The sequence below is a fragment of the Neoarthrinium moseri genome (assembly GCF_022829205.1).
Source record: "Neoarthrinium moseri strain CBS 164.80 chromosome Unknown scaffold23_Wmoseri_CBS_16480, whole genome shotgun sequence".
Lineage (NCBI taxonomy): Eukaryota > Fungi > Ascomycota > Sordariomycetes > Amphisphaeriales > Apiosporaceae > Neoarthrinium > Neoarthrinium moseri.
In genome coordinates, this window is record NW_026055137.1 from 351,471 (window position 1) to 374,236 (window position 22,766).

At 55.1% G+C, this 22,766-nt stretch overlaps 6 protein-coding genes across 6 annotated transcripts; 3 read left to right on the forward strand and 3 right to left on the reverse strand.

Annotated features, from left to right (window-relative positions):
- Window positions 1-602: 602 nt before the first annotated feature.
- On the forward strand, window positions 603-6,035 carry JN550_006602 (uncharacterized protein; the record flags this gene model as incomplete). The annotated part of the gene is made up of 2 exons (XM_049318359.1): window positions 603-5,411; window positions 5,493-6,035. The coding sequence occupies 2 exons, from the start codon at window positions 603-605 to the stop codon at window positions 6,033-6,035; spliced, it is 5,352 nt and encodes a 1,783-aa protein (XP_049171490.1).
- A 1,249-nt stretch (window positions 6,036-7,284) lies between these two features.
- JN550_006603 (uncharacterized protein) lies at window positions 7,285-9,519 on the reverse strand (the record flags this gene model as incomplete). Its single annotated transcript, XM_049318360.1, has 6 exons — window positions 7,285-7,376; window positions 7,463-7,572; window positions 7,628-7,760; window positions 7,860-8,484; window positions 8,542-9,289; window positions 9,374-9,519. The coding sequence occupies 6 exons, from the start codon at window positions 9,517-9,519 to the stop codon at window positions 7,285-7,287; spliced, it is 1,854 nt and encodes a 617-aa protein (XP_049171491.1).
- A 1,300-nt stretch (window positions 9,520-10,819) lies between these two features.
- On the reverse strand, window positions 10,820-14,877 carry JN550_006604 (uncharacterized protein; the record flags this gene model as incomplete). Its single annotated transcript, XM_049318361.1, has 2 exons — window positions 10,820-12,442; window positions 12,505-14,877. 2 exons carry the CDS (start codon window positions 14,875-14,877, stop codon window positions 10,820-10,822), a joined length of 3,996 nt encoding a protein of 1,331 aa, XP_049171492.1.
- A 2,410-nt stretch (window positions 14,878-17,287) lies between these two features.
- On the forward strand, window positions 17,288-18,245 carry JN550_006605 (uncharacterized protein; the record flags this gene model as incomplete). The annotated part of the gene is made up of 2 exons (XM_049318363.1): window positions 17,288-18,062; window positions 18,139-18,245. The coding sequence occupies 2 exons, from the start codon at window positions 17,288-17,290 to the stop codon at window positions 18,243-18,245; spliced, it is 882 nt and encodes a 293-aa protein (XP_049171493.1).
- Window positions 18,246-19,034: 789 nt separating this feature from the next.
- JN550_006606 (uncharacterized protein) lies at window positions 19,035-19,633 on the reverse strand (the record flags this gene model as incomplete). Its single annotated transcript, XM_049318364.1, has 2 exons — window positions 19,035-19,553; window positions 19,613-19,633. 2 exons carry the CDS (start codon window positions 19,631-19,633, stop codon window positions 19,035-19,037), a joined length of 540 nt encoding a protein of 179 aa, XP_049171494.1.
- Window positions 19,634-20,180: 547 nt separating this feature from the next.
- JN550_006607 (uncharacterized protein) lies at window positions 20,181-21,496 on the forward strand (the record flags this gene model as incomplete). The annotated part of the gene is made up of 4 exons (XM_049318365.1): window positions 20,181-20,366; window positions 20,513-20,600; window positions 20,687-20,764; window positions 20,943-21,496. 4 exons carry the CDS (start codon window positions 20,181-20,183, stop codon window positions 21,494-21,496), a joined length of 906 nt encoding a protein of 301 aa, XP_049171495.1.
- Window positions 21,497-22,766: the final 1,270 nt, after the last annotated feature.

A 22,766-nucleotide genomic window follows, 5' to 3' on the forward strand; every position in this document is an offset into this window, starting at 1 on the left:
GCGCATGCTGCAACAGGAGTGTTGCGCTGGCAAAAGACGAGATGGCCGACCTGCTGCCTGAATCGTACTACTGAGTAGTCCAGGAGGGCGGGATTGTTTGGGTTGGCCTCGGGTCGGGTGTGTTCAAGGTTGAGATGACGTCTCAGCGGTCACAAGCGGGCAGGACGCAGCGCGGGCCACCCACTGACACCCGTGGACCTCGCTTGCTCGCCAGTAGAGCTCGCCCGTAACCTGCTAGTAACCAGGCCAGCCCGCTGAGGGACGGCTGACCTTGCTCCCGGCGGCGAACCCTGCAGCAAGGAGCCCCTCACTAAGCCCACTAAAGAAACGATGCCCAGCGGCCGTGGTTGGCTTCTAACCGTCTGCTGGAGTACCCTGACCATGGTTATGGTTGCATGGGGCCGGCACGCCAAGCCTCGGATTGGAAGCCAGTGTCTCCAGCCCACTAAAAAGTCCCGCCTTATCTTATCGTGAATTTTTCTCTGCATCCCTCCCGTCCATCCCATCTGCCTCGCATTGGATCTGGGAAATTTTGGAGTCCCTCTGCTCCAGTCCAGACCAGACCAGACCAGAGCGCCCTTCCCACGAGCCTCGCACCCGAGATGAGCTCGCTCAAGAGAAAGGACGCCCCTGGTGGTGGCTCCTCGGCGGCCAAAGCCGCCAAGACACACAGCGCCTCGCGGCCCTCCAAGTCCTCGACCGCAAAGCCCGACAAGTCCTCCTCCAAGACCGACTCCAAGCCGTCCTCCAAACCCGCCACCGCTCCCGCCCTCTCGCGCCTCAAGGAGGAGGAGCCCCTGTTTCCCCGAGGCGGCGGCAGCGTGCTGTCCCCCCTGGAGCACAAGCAGATCCAGATCCAGGCCAAGCAGGATGTGCTGTTCGAGCAAGCCTCGGGCCAGCACAAACCCGACCGCGCCGTCAAGAAGAAGAAGTCCAAGGGACAGCTCAAGGACGACAAGGCCGGCGCCGCCCAGGAAGACACGGCCAAGATCGAGAGTCTGAACTACAAGCGCCTGGTCAAGGGCTCTCTGGTTCTGGCTCAGGTCTCCGAGATCAACCTCCTGGACCTCGCCTTGGCGCTCCCCAACAACCTCGTTGGCCATGTGCCAATCACCGCCATCTCCGACGCTCTGAATGACCGTATCGCCGCCGAAGCTGCCGCCGACGACGATGACCAAGGCGACGAGACCGCCCGAGACGACGTCGACCTCAAGTCGCTGTTCACCGTCGGCCAGTACCTTCGCGCCTATGTTACATCTACCCTGGAAGAATCCACTGAGCTGTCAGGGAAGCCCAAAAAGCGCATTGAACTGTCCTTGCGCTCTGAGCAGGCCAACAGCGGCCTGTCTAGCAGGGACATCGCCGCCAACACCACCGTCATGGCAACTGTTGTCAGTGTCGAAGACCACGGTTTCGTCATGGAAGTTGGCCTCGAGGACTCCAAGCTCAAGGGCTTCCTCCCTCGCAAGGAGCTTGACCCCTCCATCTCCGAGGAGAGGATGCAGCCCGGTGCCGTTCTCCTGTGTCTGGTCGCCAGTGCCAAGCCAAGCGGAAAGATTGCCCAGCTCACTACCATTCAGAGCAAGATTGGGAAGATTCAGAACTACGCGTCGGATGCCACAACCATCAACGCCTTCCTGCCTGGTTCTGCCGTCGAACTGTTGGTCTCGGACATTTCAGCACGCGGCATCGCCGGCAAGGTCATGGGCTCGCTCGATGTCATCGCCGACGTGATTCACTCCGGCGCTGGCCCTCAGGCGATTGACCTGGAAACCAAGTTCAAAGTGGGCAAGAAGGTCAAGGCCCGCGTTATTTGTAACTTCCCGACGTCGGATGACCCCAAGCTCGGCGTCTCGTTCCTCGACCACCTCGTCAACCTGCGGTCCAAAGAGACTGAAGGTCCCAACAAGTTACCCCTGAAGTCGCTGCCAATATCGAGCATAGTCGAGAAGTGCACAGTCACCAAGGTTGAACCCGACATCGGCGTCTTTGTCGAAATCGGTGTCAAGGGAGTGTCTGGTTTCGTTCATATCTCCCGCCTCAAGGACGGCAAGGTCGATATGATCTCGGCGTCGTCTGGCCCATTCCAGGTGGGTACAGTCCACCGCGGAAGGGTTGTGGGCTACAACCCCATGGATGCTCTGTTCCAACTTTCCTTTGAAAAGCACATCCTCGATCAGCCTTTCCTCCGGATAGAGGATATTCCTATTGGCCAAGTTGTAAATGGTACCATCGAGAAGCTTGTCATCGGCCAAGATGGAATCAATGGCCTCCTGGTTAAACTCGCCGAGGGCATCACTGGGTTCGTTCCTGAAATACATCTAGCCGACGTCAAGTTGCAGCATCCCGAGAAGAAGTTCAAGGAGGGCTTGAAGGTCAGAGCCCGCGTGATTTCTACCGACCCTCTCAAACGCCAGGTTCGACTCACGTTGAAGAAGACCCTCCTCAACTCTGAGGCGGTTCCCCTCCAGTCATTCGACCAGCTAGTCGTAGGCCTGCAGGTTCCGGCCACCATCATCAGCATCGTGGCAAATGGTGCCATCGTGCAGTTCTACGGCTCGCTAAGAGGTTTCCTCCCCGTCTCGGAGATGAGTGAAGCATACATCCATGATCCCAAGGAGTTTTTCCGCGTTGGTCAGGTAGTGGATGTTCACGTGCTTAACTTCGATGCCGAAGCTCAGAAGCTCTATGTGTCCTGCAAGGATCCGTCTGCTTTCGGATTGGAGAAGCAAAAAGCACTTCAGACGCTCAAACTGGGAGAAGTGGTGTCAGCCAAGGTTATTCAAAAGACCGACGACCATGTTTTCGTGGAGCTCGTGGGCTCTTTGCTTCGCGCTATGCTTTCTATTGGCCATCTTACCGATGGATCCATCAAGAAGAACCAGGCGGCGATGAAGAAGATTCATGTTGGCCAGACCCTCACAGACCTTGTGGTCCTGGACAAGAACGAGGGACGACGATCCATCGCCTTGACCAAGAAGCCGAGCCTACTCAAGGCTAGCCAAGAAAGCAAGCTGTTGACGACATTTGAAGATGCCAAGGTCGGCGAGCTCTACCAAGGTTTCGTGAGAAACATCACACTCACTGCTGTCTTCGTCCAATTTGCCGGCCAATTGACTGCCTTGCTTCCCAAGGCGAGACTGCCGCAAGATGTGCAAAAGCAAACCAACTTCGGCATGGATAGGAGCCAGTCTCTGGTTGTGAGAGTCGTGTCCGTGGACGCAAGCCACAACAGAATCGTTGTCTCTCACCCGTCCTCTGATAAGCAAGACCAGCCCGAAGACAGCAAGCGCTCAAGCGAAACCGGCATCAAGGCCGAGAACCCCGTCGATGAGGCCATCGTTAGCCTTGATGACATCTCTGTCGGCAAAGTGACCAAGGCTCGAGTGGCCTCCGTGAAGAACTCACAGCTGAACGTGAGGCTCGCAGACAATCTCCAGGGCCGCGTAGATGTGTCTCAAGTCTTCAACTCCTGGGACGATATCGAGAATACAAAACAACCCCTCAAGAAGTTCTCGCAAGGAGATGTCATACCTGTGCGAATTCTTGGAGTACACGATGCAAAGAACCACAGGTTCTTGCCAATCTCCCATCGTTCTACGCATTCCGTCTTCGAGCTCTCTGCCAAGCCTAGCGATGTCAACGGCAAAGCCCCTTCGTCGTTGTCTTACGAGAAGCTCAAGGTCGGGTCTAGTCACGTGGCATTCGTCAATAATGTACAAGAAAGCTCCCTGTGGGTGAACCTTTCCCCCAACGTCAGGGGCAGAATCAATGCTCTTGAGGTTTCTGATGATGTCTCGCTCCTTGAGAACATGGCAGCAAACTTCCCAGTCGGTTCTGCCCTCCGTGTACGAGTACTCTCGGTTGATCCCGCGCAAGGCCGCCTTGATCTCTCTGCACGGTCTGCAGCCTCCACCAGTGAGCTAAGCTGGGACACCATCAAGCAGAACATGGTACTTCCTGGAAGAATAACAAAGATCAACGAGCGCCAGATCATGGTTCAGCTGAGCAATGCAGTATCCGGCCCGATTCACTTGACGGACATCAGTGATGATTACGACGAGGCTGGTACAACCGCCCACGCAAAGAACAGTGTAATCAGAGTCTCCGTTGTTGATGTTGACAAGAGCAACAAGAAACTCCGGCTCTCGTCCCGCCACTCCAGGGTCCTTAACTCATCCGCAAAGGTCAAGGATCGGGAAATCACCAAGGTCTCGCAACTCAACGCTGGCGACGTCATCAGGGGGTTTGTCAAGCACGTCTCAGACAAGGGTGTTTTTGTAGCGCTCGGTGGCGATGTCTCGGCTATGGTCAAGATCTCCGATCTCTCGGACAGATTCTTGAAAGAATGGAAAGATTCCTTCCAGATCGATCAGCTCGTGAAGGGTCGCGTCCTCTCGGTAGACCCGACATCGGGTCATGTTCAGTTGAGTCTGAAGGCGTCGGTAGTGGAGAAGGACTTCGTGCCGCTGCTGAACTACTCGAATTTCCGCGAGGGTCAGATCATTACCGGAAAAGTTCGCAAGGTCGAGGATTTTGGTGCTTTCATTCTCGTCGATGGCACATCCAACGTCAGCGGTCTGTGCCACAGAAGTGAAATGGCCGAGAAGTCCGTGGAAGATGCTCGCAAGCTGTTCACCGAGGGAGACGCTGTCAAGGCCATCATTCTCAAGCTGGACGTCCAGAAGAAGCGCATCAACTTTGGCCTCAAGCCCTCGTACTTCGAAGATGAAGATAGTGACATGAGTGACAGCGATGACGCCGGTGCTGCACTGCTTTCTGACGATGATGAGGATGAGGAGATGGACGATGCTGCAAGCGGTGTTCTTATTACGGGCACTGACAACGTATCTGATGAAGACGATTCGGATGATGATGAGGAGGAAGACGAGGATGTTGAAATGTCAGATGGAGCTGGCGACGAAGTGGAAGGACTCGACGCCGGCGGTTTCGACTGGGACACCAACGCCCTGAACAAGGCAGATGGCGCTGCTGAGAAGGGAGATGCCGAGAGTACACAGGACAAGAAGAAGAAGCGCAAGAAGGCTCAACCTGAGGTTGACCACAGCGGTGATCTCGACGCATTTGGCCCACGTACTGCGGCCGACTACGAGCAGCTTCTCAACCGCAAGCCCAACTCCTCTGCCCTATGGATAGAGTACATGGCGTATCAGATGCAGTCAAGCGAGCTCGCCGGCGCTCGTCGGGTCGCCGAGCGTGCCATTAGCACCATCAACAGCTCCGAGGAGACCGAGAAGCTCAACGCCTGGATCGCCTACCTCAATCTCGAGGTCCGCTTCGGTACCGAGGAGACGGTCGACGAGGTGTTCAAGCGCGCGCTGCAGGTCAACGACCAGCAAGAAGTCTATCAGCGCGTGGCAAGTATCTACGTCCAGGAGGACAAGTCCGACGTAAGTCAACACAGTCCCGGATACCCCCCCACAAGCCCTTCATATTGTGCACAGTGCTGACGCGGACCGCCCCTATTACAGAAAGCCGATGAGCTGTTCCAGACGCTCGTCAAGAAGTTCGGTGCCACCTCCCCCGAGGTCTGGGTCAACTACGGCCACTGGCTGCACTCGGTGCAGGACCAGCCGGAGCGGGCGCGGGCGCTGATCCCGCGGGCGACGCAGGCGCTGCCGCAGCACGCGCACCTGCCGCTCATCACCAAGTTCGCCGCCATGCAGTTCACGTCGGCGCACCCGAACCCGGAGCTGGGCCGCACCATGTTCGAGAGCCTGCTGGCCTCGTTCCCCAAGCGCTTCGACCTGTGGAACCAGCTGCTCGACCACGAGGACGTGCCGGGCGCCGACCGCGCCGCCGTCCGCGACATCTTCGAGCGCGCCCTCCGCTCCCGCGCCCTCAAGCCCCGCACCGCCAAGAAGTGGTTCAAGCGCTGGGCCGACTGGGAGGAGCGCCACGGCGACGCGAAGAGCCGCGAGCGCGTCTCGGCCAAGGCTGCCGAGTGGGTGCGCCAGCGCGACGAGGCCAAGCGGTCCAAGGGCGGCGACGAGGCCGACGAGGACGAGGATTGAGGGGGGAAATCAAGAACAGAAACGAAAGCTCATTTTGCGGACCAGATCACTTGAGTAGAAGAAAAGGGGCAACGAGGTGAAGGGGATGCGGAGGAGAAGTTGCTGCTGATACTGCTACTCAAGACTAGAGCAAGGCAAGGAAGAGAGGAAGATATAGCCTCGCGTATGAGAGTAGAAGGCCCCTGAATCCCACAGGGTTAAAAATAGCGGGTATAGAATTTTTTTTATTATGCATTCCTGGCGTTGCGGATACCAAAAATTCAAGAAAATTCGGTTCATTATCTCTAGAGCGGCTACGTGCTACCTTGTCTTATTGGTTGTGGAACGGAACTCCTTCGGTGAACTAGACAAGAGTTGTCTAGGTAGATCGATGGCTTCATCGCCATGGCCAGAGGACTACGCGAAACTGCCTTTTATACGATTAAGCCCATGGAGGGAGCGAGGGGCGCTTGTTGACTCAGGAACAAAATTGGGGGTTGGGGGTTTACGGGCCAAAAGCAAATAGGAGCAATAAAGAAGTAGTAGTAGTTGGGCGAGGCACTTGTGCCCCTGAAAGCTAGATTTATTAATCGGCAAGTCGCTACATACATCTCTGGGCCCGCGTTCGTTTCTATGTCAACCAAGCCCTAGTCCACTTAGATCGGAATGGTAGCTCCTCAGAAGCCGGCGCCGTTGGTGTTTGTCTTTGGAAGGGCCTGCCGCGCCGAATCGGCATGAATCGGGTCCAAAAGACATTCCTCAACAGTCCATGAAGAAGACGCCAGTTAATGCCGGCCTGGTTGGGTCATGGGGTGTGATCTTGCCCACACATGGCAACGTATAGTTGGCATATCTATCCCTCTTCCTTTTTCTTTTTTTTTCCTTTCCAGTCCTTCGGATTTATTCTCCTTTGGGCGGTGTGTTTGTCCTGGCAACTGCACTCAATCTTAGGGGTATCATTTTCTTCCTTTTTCATCACCTTTTCCGGGGAGTTCAGGTTGCTTTGGAACCTGTGCAAAATTATTTGGGGCCGACCTTTGGCTGCTGTTTCATTTGTTCGTTGGGCGTATGAACAACCTCGTGAGAATCGCCAGGGTGACCCAAGGATCGGTCACGTAAACTTGCATGGTCATATAGAACACGCGTTGCGTGCTCCAATTGCCCACTGCCACATGATTAGCACGTGCTACTGCCAGGCAACGACATGTCGACTATCATCTCCAGATACCAGCTTGGTAATTTGGCAAATACATCCGGGTATAGCTTGTAACTAGGCCGCAGCTCGTACAGGCACGCAGGAGAGCTGGGTCGACTTCAGCCTACCGCAGCGGGTTGCGGGCGTTTCGCCGGCGGGTGTTGTCCCTACACAATGGTTAGCAGTTCTCCAGTTACCGGGGATCGTGACTTGTGTCGGTTATCGCAGTTAGCAATCCACCATTCGACCCTACATACATCTGACGGGGCAGGGCGCTTTGTGCCGTTAGGAGCGCTTGGCTTCTTAAGCGGACGCGTGGGCTTGACCTCGCCGGGTTCGAAGACGTCTTCGGGTAGGTTGATGCTTCACTCTTCTCAGCACCAAATTCTTGACTTGTAGATGTGAGGGGACAACTCACTTTCGAACGTGCTGAACGCTCAAGAAGTTCAGATCGGCCTTATACTTGTCCCAGCCATGGCAGAGGTCCTTAAACTCATTCACCTGATAGGACAAATCCAAGGATTTGGCACCTGGACGGTCAGCACCGGCTGCTGCGAGGAAACAGATTCGGCTCTTGCAGCATCGTGGAAGCCTAGTATTAACCAGTGCCGAAGCGTGAGAACCGAATGTCTGGGGGCCGGATCACGTACCTTCTGCCAGTTCCAGGCCAATGTAATGGGTTGTCGTAAAAAGCTTACTGTCCTGCTCCTCGGCCTTGGCGGCCGCCGGTTTCCCATTTGGACTTTGCGGCCCTGCTTCAACGCCATTCTCAGGTTTCGAAAGCAAGGCCTCAGCGTCCTCCTGGACTTCTGTCTTGACATCGTCCTTGGCTTCATCCTCTTCCTTGATGAGATATGCCATCTTGCCATCAAGGACCGCGTCAAACTGGACCTGGTCCTTCACTCGATGGAGACGTTCGAAGCCCTTATTGAAGGGATGCGCAATGGAGATCGAAGGATGGCGCTCTAGATTAGAAACCAAGACTCTCACCTTGGATTCTACGAACCCAGACCATATCTTGTGAGCCTCCTTCTCCTTGGAGGCAACAATGACAGCAAGGTAGTACTTGTAGCCCTTGGTGAAGAAGGTATGCTTGACAAAGAGGTCCTTCCATGCAAGCGCATTGGTCATGATCTTTTCCGCTATCTGACCGGCCCGCTCCAGCTCCCGCTGGATGACGGCCTTATTCGAGTGTGTGATGTTGAACGTTGCGCACATCTGGGGATAGGCTGGAGTGATGACAGGCATCAGATGAAAGCTGTCACCCTTGTAGATCTGACGGGTACAGAATAAGCGTGGATTTCAATATTAGCGGGAGAAGGAGTTGCCTACCTTGGGATTCCACACGCGTACGTTGAGAGGGCCGTCCTCCATTGGCTTGAGCATGACAGGCTGTGGCCATGGCCATCGCTGGATGATCTGGAAGAACTTGGCGACTATCGTGGCCGCGGCAGCCTTGGGGTATAGCTGGCACACGCGAGCGGTAAGCATCGCCCACACCACACCTCCGGGGAATCCGATGATGTTGGCGTAGATGGCACGACGCTGGGCCCACAGCTTGATGGCACGCAACGCCAGACGGAAGGTGGCCTGCTCTGGTACGAGAGTCAGGATCTCGTTAGTGACTCGGGTGCCGTTGACGGAACGCAGCTCAGCCTCGTCAAGGCCGCGAAGGTATTTGTTCTCCGTAAGGTACAACTCCTTGTGCGGGGGGAACTGGGTGAGCGTCGCGATGCGGGCAAAGATCAGATCAATGCTGATGCCCCAGTACTCGAATTTGATAATGGGCACGAATGCGTCCTCGACGGGCGTCAGATCGGTAATGGCGCCTTCGGGGGCCATCTCCTCGAGCAGGCCGGGGAAATGCTCGAAGTAGTGTACTCGCGTAACGTATCTCGGGGCGCAGACGAGCGTGTCTATGTCGGAACCAGGACCGAAGACACCAAGGCAGAAACTACCATAGGTGAAGACCTCGCCCCGCGCCTCGCGGATGAGGGTGGCATTGTGTGGTTCCTTCTCCTTGGCGATGCGGCGCACGAACTCGTCGACTATGCGCTGCAGGTCGGCCAAGACCTCGTGCCTAGATAGATGGCAGTATCAGCTTCGGCGCCCATGGCTATGGCTATGGCCATGGCCATGCGGTTCAGGTCGCGTCGAGTCTCACCTCTTGTCTGTCTCGGGCTTTGTTTCGAACGTGTTCTGAGCCTTGAGCTCCTCGAGGAGAGTGTTGGTCGCCTGGTTCTCGGCCGGGGTAGGAAGCGCCGTGGAGATGGGAGGCGTGACGCCCCAGGTCTTGTCGGTATTGGACATGGTGTGTTCGGATGTCTGTGAGCTACGATTTGCGTCCAGCGGGGATTTCGAGGAAAGTGTTTTGCAACTCTCGAATACCGTTGAGATGTCAAATGGCCGCCAGCCCGTGGTAGAATATCAAACCGAGCTGGGCGACGGGACGGGGGAGAAAAAAAGTGAAAGGGAATGGAGCACAGGGAAGGTGCCGGACGGGATACGCTCAAGTCTGTCGCGACTGGGCAGGGTGCGCAGTGAGAGGAAGGAGGGGAGAGAAGAGGAAAGGAAAGGAAGGTAAGGATGGTCCGCAAGCTCCAGCCCGTTTGCTCGTGGGCGAGGATGGGAGGGTAGGATAGGAGAAAGTAGGACGGCGGAGGAGGAGGAGGAGGACGACGATGATGATGATGATGCAGGTGAGACCGAGACTGAGTCGAGGTCCCGGCAGCAGAAGCTCTAGCCCGCCGGCGACGCCCACGGCCCATTGGCATCACAGTGATGAGTTAGCATCCTGGTAGCCAGGTAGAGATTTTAGCGCGCGTTTAGCGGGCCTCAGGAACAAGGTCCTTTGCGCCCGTGCACTACTGCTACAGGCTACAGGCATCTAACTTAAGTTACTGGAGAGTAGTAGAGATAGATACCTTGCCCACCGAGTCTACCCAAGCATCTACTTATTCTATGGTGGCATGGTAGGTAGTCTATGTGTACCTGCTTACAACGACCGCTTGATGGGGCACCGACGGGATAGGCCCGACCGTGTATAGACAGCTTCTCTCGGTATATATTCAAATTGCAGCTCAGTGGTTTCTCTTACAGCCCGTGGGACTTGACAACACCTTGTAGCCCCAAGTCGAACAAGACTTTTCATTCACGCGCTCAACGACTCAACCCCTTTCATTCACTTCCGTCATGATCAACAAGTAAACACATCGATTTCCCACAATAGGCCATGAAATATGTCTAGACCTCATACAACGCAAAAGATGCCGCCAGAAACACCACACGCCGTAGACTTAGATTTTTGCTTTGCCCGAGGCCCCGTGCCTCCGGCCCAGCAACCCTCGCACCAGACCATGCCCCTTGGTATTCGTGACATACATGTAATAGTACACACATGGTCAGTTAGCATCTCGAACGCCGGTCCCGCCGCCACCCTTTGAGTGTACACGCGCTCATATGCAAGTCCGCCTTGAGTAATGCCCTTCTCCTGCCTTCCCCGTATCTTGGACCCTATCCATCCTTCCTGGCCGAGCTTCGGTCAGCCCCTGTGGGCGATACTCCACCCGGTATCCAACACGGAAATATTCACACGTCACTGTCCGTACCGCTAAATCGAAAATTGGTGTGTTGTCGACATGGCCTTCCCTATATCTGCAGGGTCGCTGATGCTCCTTTGGCGTTCAGTGCGCCCTTCGTCGCCCGAACTGTTCTCTACTTCTTCGTCGCCACTGTCATCCCCGTAGACGATATGTCTCAGGACGTTCTTGTCAAACAGCTCAATGATCATGTGCCGGTCGCCGAGCCGGAAATGATGGTTCTCCAGAAGCGACAAGACTTGTCGGAAGAGCTTGGCCTGTCGGAACCCCGCCACCTTCTTGTACCTCATCTGGAGCATTTCCATCTTGGCTTTCTTGTAGAGCACCATGTCGCCCAGCTCGATCATGATCTCCAGAATGCGTTGATTAGTCGGATCCGGGTCCTTCATGACCGCCGGCGGAGACGCGACGATCGTCTTCTGAGTGTCCGGCAGTGAAATAGAAGTCGACGACTCGTGCTTCCACGGCTGGAACGAGAAGAACCTCGACAGACTCGAGGGCAGACTGAACCCTAGCGACGTTCCGAGGGGTGTCGTGCTCGAATCCCAACCATGCTCCGACAGTATTTCGAGGCCGTGTACCGACCTCGAAATTAGGCCAAGGACGAAGAAAGCCGTGCCCCTCAGGCTCATCACCTCGTGGGTTTCGGCAATCTTCACAATGTGCTCTACAACATCCGTCGATTCGAGGAACGGCGCACCGAGTTCCATCGAACCAACGTTGCCAACAGCCCACATGCACCCTTTCACCTTGGTCATAAGCTCGGTGTCATCAGACTGCATCCCGTACTCGCGGATCGTGGACGAGAACTCCTCAAAATGACCCTTGTCCTCGAGCAACCGGCACCCTTCCTTGGTGCGTGTCAGCTCGCGGTAGAAATGGGGTGGCACGTGGTTGTATTGGTCTGCATCCAGTTCGTCCTGGTACATGCTCAGGCGGTTGGAGTGATCGTCTGGATTCTCGAGGAAAGAGCGCGCAAGACTAGCCTCAATAAGGCTGACGTATCTGTCGTTGCGTCCAAGGAACCAGTCGTCCATTTCGTTGCTGATGTAGTCGAGGCCATCCAGATAGTGGTATCCAATCGAAGTTGACAGGAACCGCAGAAGTAATGGTGCCCCAATCTCTCCCAAATGATCCAGTGCAGGCCGACACTCGACTATGTATTCAAGCAAATGTTTGCTATTGCAGGCCTTCTCCAGGATCTTGACTGCCGTAGCACAGACCTCTATTTCGGGGTCGTATAGCTGTGTCACCAGCAGTTGGATTGCCCACTTGGCGTCCGAGACAATCTGCCCTGCCGGCGCGGCACGCTGACCGGAAGCGTACATCCTGAGTGCGTTTGTGGCATGAATGCGGATGTCCTTGGTGCCCGCTGTCAGAGCCTTGGAGAGTAGGACGCGCGGGTGGCCGTGTAAACTATAGTCGAAGTTGGCAAGGATCAACTTGATCAGATCCGGGCGCTGGTTGAAGTCGACAATGTGGTACATCATATTAAACATGCGCCACCTTTCCATCATCTGCAGACCCTTGGGGTCACCGGTCAGAACACCTAGCATTGGGAAATAGCCTCCGCATAGGAAATCCGCCAGGTTATCCTCGGAAAACAAAGGGCGCTGCGCTGTTAAGCCGCTAGACTACGTAGATAGAAATGTAAGCAGGGGTACCACGAGAAATCCGAGGGGAAGAATTGACTTACGGGGTCACATTGTGCAAGACATTCGGCAATCTGTCTTAGTAGCTTGTGATCCGCCAGATACTTGACTCCCTCTGGGCTTTGCAAGAGCGTATGCATCAGAGCACACCCTACCCTGATGTATTTCTGTGTGTTTCGATGGCTCTTAGTGTTCGAAAACCGATATTTGAAGGGTCGGAAAAAGCTCATGAGTCTTTTGATGAACTTTGATGCTTTGATGGCCTCTTCCAGTCTTTTGCCATTCATGAGGGGGCCTTCGAGGATCCTCAGGATTACATCCCAGTTCCATTTGAGGGGGTTCGAGCTTCCAAGGACACTCGAGTCGATCAAGAGCTGACGGAATGTCGCGTCGTCTGTGATGATTGAGACATTGCTCCGAGGTGTATCGTCAATCGAGCCCACGTTCTCTGTTGTACCGCTCGAGGGCAGGCCCAGTATTGTAGGTGAGGATCGGTAGAGTGTCCGACTCACACTGCTGATCTGGTAAACAACGCCTGTGGCATTGAAGCGTGCGTCTTGATTGAAGTCTAGGGCAGCTGAGAAGAGCTCTGGAAGCAACTGTAGCTCGCTATTCCAGGTTAAAGGAAGCAAACGACCAGAAAGTTTGAGAACCTCGCCGATCAGTAGAGTTGTCTTCCTCTTCAGCGCTGGATTCGAAGAATCTTGAGCAACCTCCAGTAAAGCAGGCATCATATCAGCCTTAACGAAGATAGCTAGCAACAAAGCAGTGTAATGCTCCACGAAGCTCTGTTCAGCGCCATCGTCGTCGTAGGCATTTGCGCCTTTGCCGGCCGTTGTTGATTTCAAAGTTGCGACTCGTCCATAAGTGGTCAGCCGACGTCCCGCCAGGAAGGTTGTAGCCCACGCAGGAGGCTTGATGCGTAGCAATGAATATAGCAGATCGACAATTGTCTCGCGGACGGTGGCATTTGGTAGCGAGAGACTGGAAATCAGCGACTTGACCGCTCTAAAGTCAAACATGGACAGAGTCATGAGGCCAGACCACGATTTGAGGGCTGCGGCGACAGCTTTGGAGTTCTGCTTGAGGACACCTTCGAAGGAAAACAGAGCATCCGTGAAGGCAGTAAAAATGACTTCCAGGTCGTATCCTGCTCTCAAGTATTTTCGGGTCTGAGGTGCGTCTAGCAGAAACAGAAGCGCAGAAGCCAATGACTCTGGTGACTTGTAGGTGCCCTCGGCGAGGGCTTCTGATAAAGGGGCTAAACCACCACAGGAAATCAGGAGAGCCGGATCTCGCAATAGTATCTCAGCCAGCGTCTCGATGCAGATGGGTCGTAGTCGGTCCTCTGCATGTTCAGCAACTGAAACAATGGCCCGAACAACGGCCCGGGATATCTCTCGCGCCCCATCCTTTACGTCGAGGAAAGCGCGGATGAACTTGAGAGCTTGCTCACGCTCCACGTCTGCCTTTCGGTCTTTCGCAAGAGATACTACCACCATGTAGTCTGTGTTCAAGCGGCGAATGTTTTTCAATGACGCAGCATCTGAAATGGCGTACCGTATCATCCGGTAACCAGCTGCAACTACCTCTCTGCTGTCGCTCAGAAGCATCATCTGCATACGATCGCCAAACACGGACCAGACCAAGTCGTACTTGAGAGTAGAATGTTTCTTGAAGAGGTCGACAAGACAATTGGCACGCTCGACGTAGTAGCCAGCAGTTAAACCCTCAGCCTCAAGAGCCTGAAGGATCTCGGCGAGCAAGAACGTGGGCGATTGTTCCGGAAGCTCGTCGATTTCAGATCCGGCACCGCTCCTTGATACACTAGGGGGCGATCGCATCCCATTTCCTTGTACCGCCGTTTCGTTGCGAGTCTTGGTGGGAGTGGCCGGGGTTGTTTTGACTTTCTGCGCATCATCAATCTTCTGACGAAGCTCCCGTATCTTCATATTTGACGAGTACAGTTCGGCTTCGATTCTCTGTCTCTGGTCCTTGGTTTGTTTTGCTTTCTTCACATTGAGGGCTTCCAGCATGTTCTCACTCCCCTCCTTGATCTTCATCTCGCGGCTGAGGGCATCTTTCAACGAGTGGAGGTTCTGTTCCGCCTGAGAACCGCCTTCCTCATCCAGCTTCTCCAGATTGTACAAGTCGGCCCTCGATCCCGCCCTCGAGGCTGTCATCTGGCTTCGTAGTTCCGAGCTGAAGCTCCCCGGGGCCGGAGAGGGGTTGAGGGACAGTCCCCGTGATGCAAAAGACGCGCCCGGGGCCGAAAGGCCCTTGCCCCCATTCGTTGGCGGCGGCTGCAGACCATCTCGTTCGAGGGAGGGACGGCCGGTTGCAATCGAAGAATTGACAGATGCCGAGGCCTGCGGCGCAAGCGACTTTTGAGTCGGTGTCGCGGAGGCGCTTAGCATGGTGGCAGTCCCAACCAAATGTCCACCGTCCGGGACGATTCCCACGAGCGGCTCATTCGATTTACCTTCTCATAGGTAAGATCGCATAGGCGACTTCGGATTGTACGGGTATTCTTTGCTCTGTCCCTATCGCAATAGATACAATTCCGAGGGTTGGACGTTCTCCGGTGATTGTAACAGATCGCTACTGTGGTATGCTGTCGTCGTTGCTCGTCGGGTCGAGGGTACTCCACCACTGATGTCCTATATTCGTTGGATGTCGCGTAGAGATGAGGCTTACGGCTGGCCTTGGAGCTGAGCAAGTGGTCCTCGACAGAGGCTTGTGGTGTTCGAAGAGGTGCAAATTGCGCCGGGAGGTGCCGCAAGCCGGAGGGACAGAAGCAGAAGCAGGTCCGTAGGGCGTTGATAGATGCAGTCGAAGATGCGCAGAACGACAGGTTCCGGTATGAGAGGTAACGAATGATGGACTTGACCACAGTGTTGCCCAGCTTGTATTCTTTCGGGCGGACAAGGTTCGAGGTACGTGACTCGTTTCGTTCCAGCGATCGTGTTTCCTAACCCAGTGTTGGGGGTCGCTACCTAGGTACTTGATATACCCAGGATCATGTGCGGTCGCAGCCTGGGCTATACTCAGCAATGCTCACTGGTGTCACAGACAATCGTGGTCTGGATGCGAACGGTGCTGAGATGTCGCCGAGGCTGTCGTCGTGGTCGCGGGCTAACGTCCAAGGCTGGATGGGGCACCTGGAGATTTAGGTGTATCAGAACGAACGGGATCCTCCCTTAGCGCAAGCGGCTGATGGCTCCGGCCAGTGTCGTCGAAGCCAGTGAGTACTGTAAGGCAGGTAGCGACTCGGCGCAAATCAATAACGGCGGCAGCAGCTAGACACAGCGAGCCTCTGAGCCATGGGCAATGAAGCGGTTACGATCTCGCAAAGATAATGGTATGCTCTAGGCCATGAAGTCCGTCCAAGAACGGGATCCGTGCTCGTTGCCAAGAATAACACGACGACAGGGGGGTAACCCAACCGACTGCGTATGCTGCCGAGTTCGCGGGGCACCAGCACCAGTTCAAGCCAGCCCAACCTCGATTCTGTATGGTCCGTACTGGTGCTTGGGTCAAGTTTATTGAGAGACCCAGCGACTCATGAATGAATTCGGAATCTGCGGGCCCAGCCCAAGGATCACCTGCACTGATGTCTTGTCCTTCTTACACACGTACGTGGTGGGTGGACTGATAACTATGTCGCCGCCGCAATTCTACACTGTCTTTATCTCTTACAACAACAAGTTCTCAACGCTTGCCGACAATATTGCACATCGTCACAGCTCTTCTTAGACCGAGGATGCTACCTATCACAGACCCGTTAGATTTAATCCTACCTCGCTCAGCCAGGTGCTAGCTCTACTGGAAGTGCCCGAAGACGCCTCGACATATGTACTTGGGCTTGAGCTGTCAGGGAATAGACCAGACTTACAGATGGATGCTGCAGCTGGTTGTACGGTGATTTTGATAACCTGCGGGGGCGTGCAATATCATGCAAGGGTACTATAAGAGGCTAGTCGACGGACAAGTCGTACGATAGTCTGTCCCAATGCAGACCTCGTCAGGAAATGTCTATCTATGCATTTGCCATGGCGCTTTGCAAGAGGCACCAGATCTGCCAGGCACGCTGGAGGCACAGATCTAACTTGGAGTGGCTGACCCCGCAATCTGACGTTCGCTGTGACTGTCGTGCCGCCCCGCGTATCGCCGGTATCAGCCCAATGCCAGACCAGAGACAACAATTGAACCACTTCTGCTGGCCATGATTCGCCTGCGCTTCCGTGATCTGTGTTGAGTGGTCATAGGCGACGATAACCTTTTTACATAAGAAATAGCCAGAGCACGTGGCCCCGTCAACAATCGGATTAGTCCTGGAAACCGTCGTATGACAGCCCCAACCTGGACATCCCCGTTCCCTGAGCCGCCCTGTGGGCTGTCGGCGTCCTCCGGACACAGCCAGCGCTGGGCCGCCTCCCTATCCGGAGCCCACTCCCAGCTACTCGGCGCTCTCAGGAGAAGGTTTCGGTGACCAGCGGGCTTTGCTCGCCAACGACCTGCCCATCGAGTTGAATGGCCTTGTTCCTCTGGTAGAACTTAAATATGCCCATGACCTGAAACCATTCAACGGTGATTTTCAACTTCGTCTTCAACTGCCCTAAAGTAGCGCATTCCTAGTGGCCGACTCCTTGAATCACGACTCGTCTCGTTGACATCCATCGCTTCACTTCCTAGACTACAACTCATAGATAAGTGGTCTCTACTGTGCTTACCTTATCGCCAGCTCAGGTCGACTGCTGGCAATCCTTGTCTTCACTTAATAATTTGCCACTACCTCGAGACTCGTTGTTTTAAAGTCGAATCACAATGCCTCGCCTTTCTGCAGCCCGCTACGGCAAGGACAATGTCCGCGTCTTTAAGCGTGAGAAGGACGGCGATGTTGAGACTGTCACGGAGCTGACGGTCTGCTGTCTATTGGAGGGCCAGATAGAGGAGTCCTACACAGTGGCCGACAACAGCCCCGTAGTAGCCACAGACTCGATCAAGAACACGATATTCATCAAGGCCAAGGAGTACCCGGTCAACCCCATAGAGCTTTTTGCCAGCATGCTCGGCCAGCACTTCCTGGACAAGTACCCGCACATCACCGTCGCCAATGTCGACATTATCAAGCACAAGTGGTCGCGCATGGTGGTCGACGGCAAGCCTCACCCCCACAGCTTCCACCGCGACGGCGATGAGAAGAGGACGGTGGAGGCCCGCGTCACGCGGGAGGGCATCGACATCAAGAGCAGCCTGAAGAACCTGCTGGTGCTGAAGAGCACCGGCTCCATGTTCTACGGCTACGTCCAGGACGAGTTCACCACCCTGAAGGAGACCTGGGACCGCATCCTGTCGACGGACGTCGACGCCACCTGGGCGTGGAAGACGTTCCCCAACGTGGCCGCGGTCACGGAGCAGGCTGCTGCTTTCGACAAGGCGTTCGACGACGCCCGCACCATCACCTTCAAGACCTTTGCCGAGGAGAACAGCCCCTCGGTACAGGCCACCATGTACAAGATGTGCGAGCAGATCCTTGACGCCGCCCCTGCAACGGCATCAGTGTCGTATGCTCTGCCGAACAAGCACTACTTTGAAGTTGGTAAGTGAACACGCCCAAACCTGCTGCTTCGTCTGGCCACCGCTTTCCGATGTGCCGTATTGCTAACAGATTATAGACCTGGCATGGCACAAGGGTGTCCAGAACACTGGCAAGGATGCCGAGGTGTACGCTCCTCAATCGGGACCCAACGGTCTCATCAAGTGCGAAGTCACCAGAGACTAATGTATTATGCGTGCAATGAGAGCGATGGGAGTTAACTGATCATTTTTCATCAACAGCATGACTGGTATACGGTGTTGCCGGAGTCGGCACCATTTTGCGCGGCTGCGTGTGGTTTTCGCCAGTCCTTGCTACCGTATCATTTAGAAAGTAGACGGCGCCTTGCTTCAAGGTAGCTCTGAATCAAGATAAGATTACAGCACATGCATGCTCGATCCCTCGTTGTGTGGCTCGCAGAATTCCTTGAAAATGAAAGCTATAATCACTTATCGCTAGGCATGCCAGCACATGTATCCTGCCAACCTTTGTCCGGTGCACCCGCAATCTATGTATACCTCATGCCAGGAACCATCCCTATTCGCGTTCTTCTCATTGTCCGCTAATGGGACTTTAATGACCCCTGATCTTGACCTTGTTTAACGGGCATACCTCCCATTGCCTTTCTTCCCATCAAACAAACCCAAACGGCGACTGGATATAGATATAAGTAGGAAGAGAAGCGTGGCAGGTGGTGAGCGTAGTTGAGTTTAGCTGGCCCATGACTTGGTACAGCTTGTAGCCCATACTTGGTAGCTTATCGTTGGTGCCCTCTAGTTCTAATTGGGATGCGTTCTGACCATGTATTGCAAGTTGTACAAATAAGACAGTGTGCTTTGCCATAAAAATGGCCTCGTTCATATACATCTGTATACAGCTATAAAGTACAATAGAGTGTACAACGCTCGATTTTATTGCAATCAAGCCTCACTCCTCTCAACACCACCGTCAGCCCCGATACCCGAGCCTCAAGACCTATAACTTCTTCATGTCTGCTTCCCTGATGGCCTTGACGGCCTCCTGCCAGCCATCCTGGCCCACCTTGACGCCGCCAAAGTGTATGATGTTCTTCTGGTACGGGTGGGCGTCGCCCTCGAAGGCCTTCATGCGGGCCAGCCTCTTGTCGCGCAGGCGGTTCTTGGGCAGCATGCCGCTGACGGCCTTGCGCAGGACCTCGGCGCCGCCGAACTTGGACATCAGCACGTCCATGGTGACACTCTGCAGGGAGCCGGGCTTGGTGTTGTGGCGGTAGTACGTCTTCTGCCACATCTTGCGGCCGGTGACGTGCAGGGCGGCGCAGTTGGTCACGACGACGTAGTCGCCGCAGTCGGTCGACGGGTTCCAGGTCGGCTTGTGCTTGCCCATCAGGATGGTGGCGATGCGCGAGGCCAGGCGGCCCAGCGACGGCGGGGTGACATTCGGCTGTGTGGAGAGGGTGGGATGCGGCTTCGAGGCCGAGATGTGGTGCCAGACGCGGGTGTAGGAGTGTTTTGTCTGCGGTGCCTTGGTTAGCAGCCCGTGGCAGCGAGGTCCGCAGGGACGGGGCGGCTTACCAGCCCAATGGTTTGTGACATGATGGCGATGGGGAGGGACTTGGTCCCTGGACGAGAAGGTCAACCAGTCTCCGCGGCGCTCGCTTGAGTGGTGGTTCAGCTGGTGCGAGGGCTTCCCGTCTCGATTGTCGGCCTGCCGTTGAGGTGATCCACGATGCTTCGGCACGTTCAGTAGGGGCGCTCGGGGCTTGCTTGGCTGGATGCGCGCGATCCCCAAATTTTCGATAATCGGGTGGTCACGTGGAGATAGGTGCTGCGGTACAGTAGTTGCTGCACTCCGCTGTAACTTGCTGCAACGGCCCGCCAGGATTAACAATTGGAAGCCAGGTTAGCGGAGCTATTAGCGCCTAACCTGACTGCCAGCCAGCACCAGTCCCGCCAGTCCAGTCGCTGCGGCGGAGGCGGCGGAGGCAGCGGCTTCCCCCGGCCGAGTGCGGAAGCGTCTACGCAGAGTGGTGAAAGGCGATTTCAAAGCAACGGACAATTGCCCCATTGGAATTTATCTGGGCGGCCGTCTGGTAGGTGCACGAGATCTGCTTCTCTTCTTCTTCCCTTGTCAAGTAGGACTATGCTAAGGTATTTCCACAATATCTCCTTCCGCTCCGTTGCTGCTACTGCCGGCTCAGCATCTTTGGCACTGTTTACTGCGTCATACTTCCACGCCCTGCACCAAGACTATCGCCGGCGACATTCACTAGCACCACCCGCTACCGTCAAGATGACGGTCAACCAGAAGATCAAGACCCCTTTTCAGGTGTGTCCACCCTCCCGACTGCGCCCCTGCAGCTGGACCTTCTAGAAGTCTGCTCGAACCACTTCGGATGGACGACCTTGGGCTGATGAGGTATCAAACATCAGACGCTCTTCGCGGTGCACATGACATGTGACTCTTGCGTCAAGTCCGTCTCGGACTCTCTGTACAGCCTCGAGGGAATCACCAAGGTTGATGCCAACCTAAAGGACCAGCTAGTTGCCGTAGAAGGCACCGGTAAGGAGATTTGGCTCTGCTGCCTCAATCATGTTGGTGTGGTGTGATAGGAACTTGCAGCTGACCGGCGTGTCCGTTTCTTGTAGCTGCACCTTCGGCCATCGTGGAAGCCATAGAAGCAACTGGCAGAGACGCCATCTTACGCGGATCAGGATCATCAGACAGTAGGTCTTTCTGCATTATCTTCTATGACTCCTCTAGCCGGCTCCCGACCGGCCTTATCCCAGTTGTGGTGTTTCATGCTCATCCAAACCCCCTTCATTTCGAATCCTCTGATTCGGCAGTGGGAACGAACTCAAAGCGATATCTCGCCCGATGGACCCTGGTCTAACTTATGCCTAGGTGCTGCGGTCTGTATCCTAGAGACATACCATGAAAAAGCTGGTGATTCAGCACCGCCCGTTCAAATGCCGGAGTCAGAGGGAGGATTCTGGAAGCAAAGGGAAGTAAGGGGTCTGGTACGCCTGGTCCAGGTCTCGCAGGCCACGACGCTTGTCGACATTACCATGCGTGGCATTGCACCCGGCAGATATCGCGCTTCGATTCGGGAGTACGGAAATTTGAAGGACGGTGCATCCTCTACAGGGCCCGTGTGGGCAGGCGGCAGCGGAACCACTGAACCTCGCGGCTTACTTGGATTGGTCGAGGTGGGAAAGGATGGGCGCGGGTCAGTGTTTCTAGACCATGCATTCCAAGTCTGGGAAATCATAGGTCACGCCATGGTAGTTCATCGAGAGAGCGATGGGGACGGCCCGTTGAAGAACGACGAGAACACCGTTGTGGGCGTCATTGCGAGGAGCGCGGGTATGTGGGATAACGACAAAACGGTGTGTTCGTGCACTGGAAAGACGCTTTGGGAAGAGCGGAAGGACGAGGTCCAGAAGGGCATGATATGATGTTCTGATCATTCCCAGTCATCCTACATCCTATCCATGAATCGATGGCCGTCTACAAGGATTGTCGTCCCAGCATGGTGTGATAAGTTGACAGATAATCGACAAATTGTTCAATCATGCCGCCATCAAGTCGCGGCTCAAGTGCGAACGAATCCAATATGGCTGAGATGATGCGATGTTCACATGTTATATGCAGTATACTCAGCCTCTCAGCTGATTCCTGGAGTAGCGATATGACCGCAGACGCATAACTTAACACGTTGCGGTCATTTGGGACCTGATCCCAACTTGGATGACCTGACGATAGAGCCATCCATCTCCAGTTCCCGCGTGGACGCCGACGGTTTCCACGGAATTCAAAAGCCGATATGGTGATCGAGCCGCCGGTGAGCGTGACGAGGCGGCGCGGTCTGACCACCGCAGGCTGGCCCCTCGTACATGGTAGTCCTCCTTCAGGCACTAAGCCTTATAGCAATACTCGAGTCGGGGTAAAGGGCAAGGAAAGCGGCGCGTCACTGGGTGATAACCAGGCGCGCCAGCCTCGGGGCAAAGTTTACCTGGCGCCATGGTGGTCCGATTCCAAGCAAACCTCGAACGAGACGGGGAGATCTACTATATGTACCTGGGCAATGGGTTCCCCTTCTCCCCCGCGAAAGCACGTTTCCACCCCAGCAAGTCTACCAAACCCAGATCAAGCGCGTCCCGAAGGCTTGGGAACCCCCAATCATTCGATCAAGTGCTGTGCGGCGGGCTAGTGTGGTGTCATGCTGCAAGAATCAGGCCACTTCCACGAGGTGATGCGACGCAGCGACCATGTCGACGGCGGGAGATTTTCCTTTGGGGTGCCCAATGCGGGATTGACAGCCTTCCTTCTATGGGAAGGGCAAAAAAGCTTGGCCCCCAGACTCTTCCACCCATGCGTGCGCGCGTGCAGTGATTGGGTGAGATTTGCTCGCTGAACGTCTATATGCGAACCTATGACTTGGGCGATTATCACTCTATCAAATGGGACGCAGGCGAAGGTGAAGGCGCAACTGTGTGCTGCACATGGGACGAGACCTACAAAACTCGATTGTGGTGTCGTGGTGTCGAGTTGAATGCTCACGAAACATGTTGCATTGAAACCCGTGCAGAATTACGGCAGACCACATCGAGGTCAATGGGATATCCTGGGCTTGCGCAGCACCGAGCCTGAGCTCTAACTACCGTCTATAGCGCACCTGCCACCAAGTATAGCGAGTACGTGCGTAGGTTTAATCTAGTCAGAGAC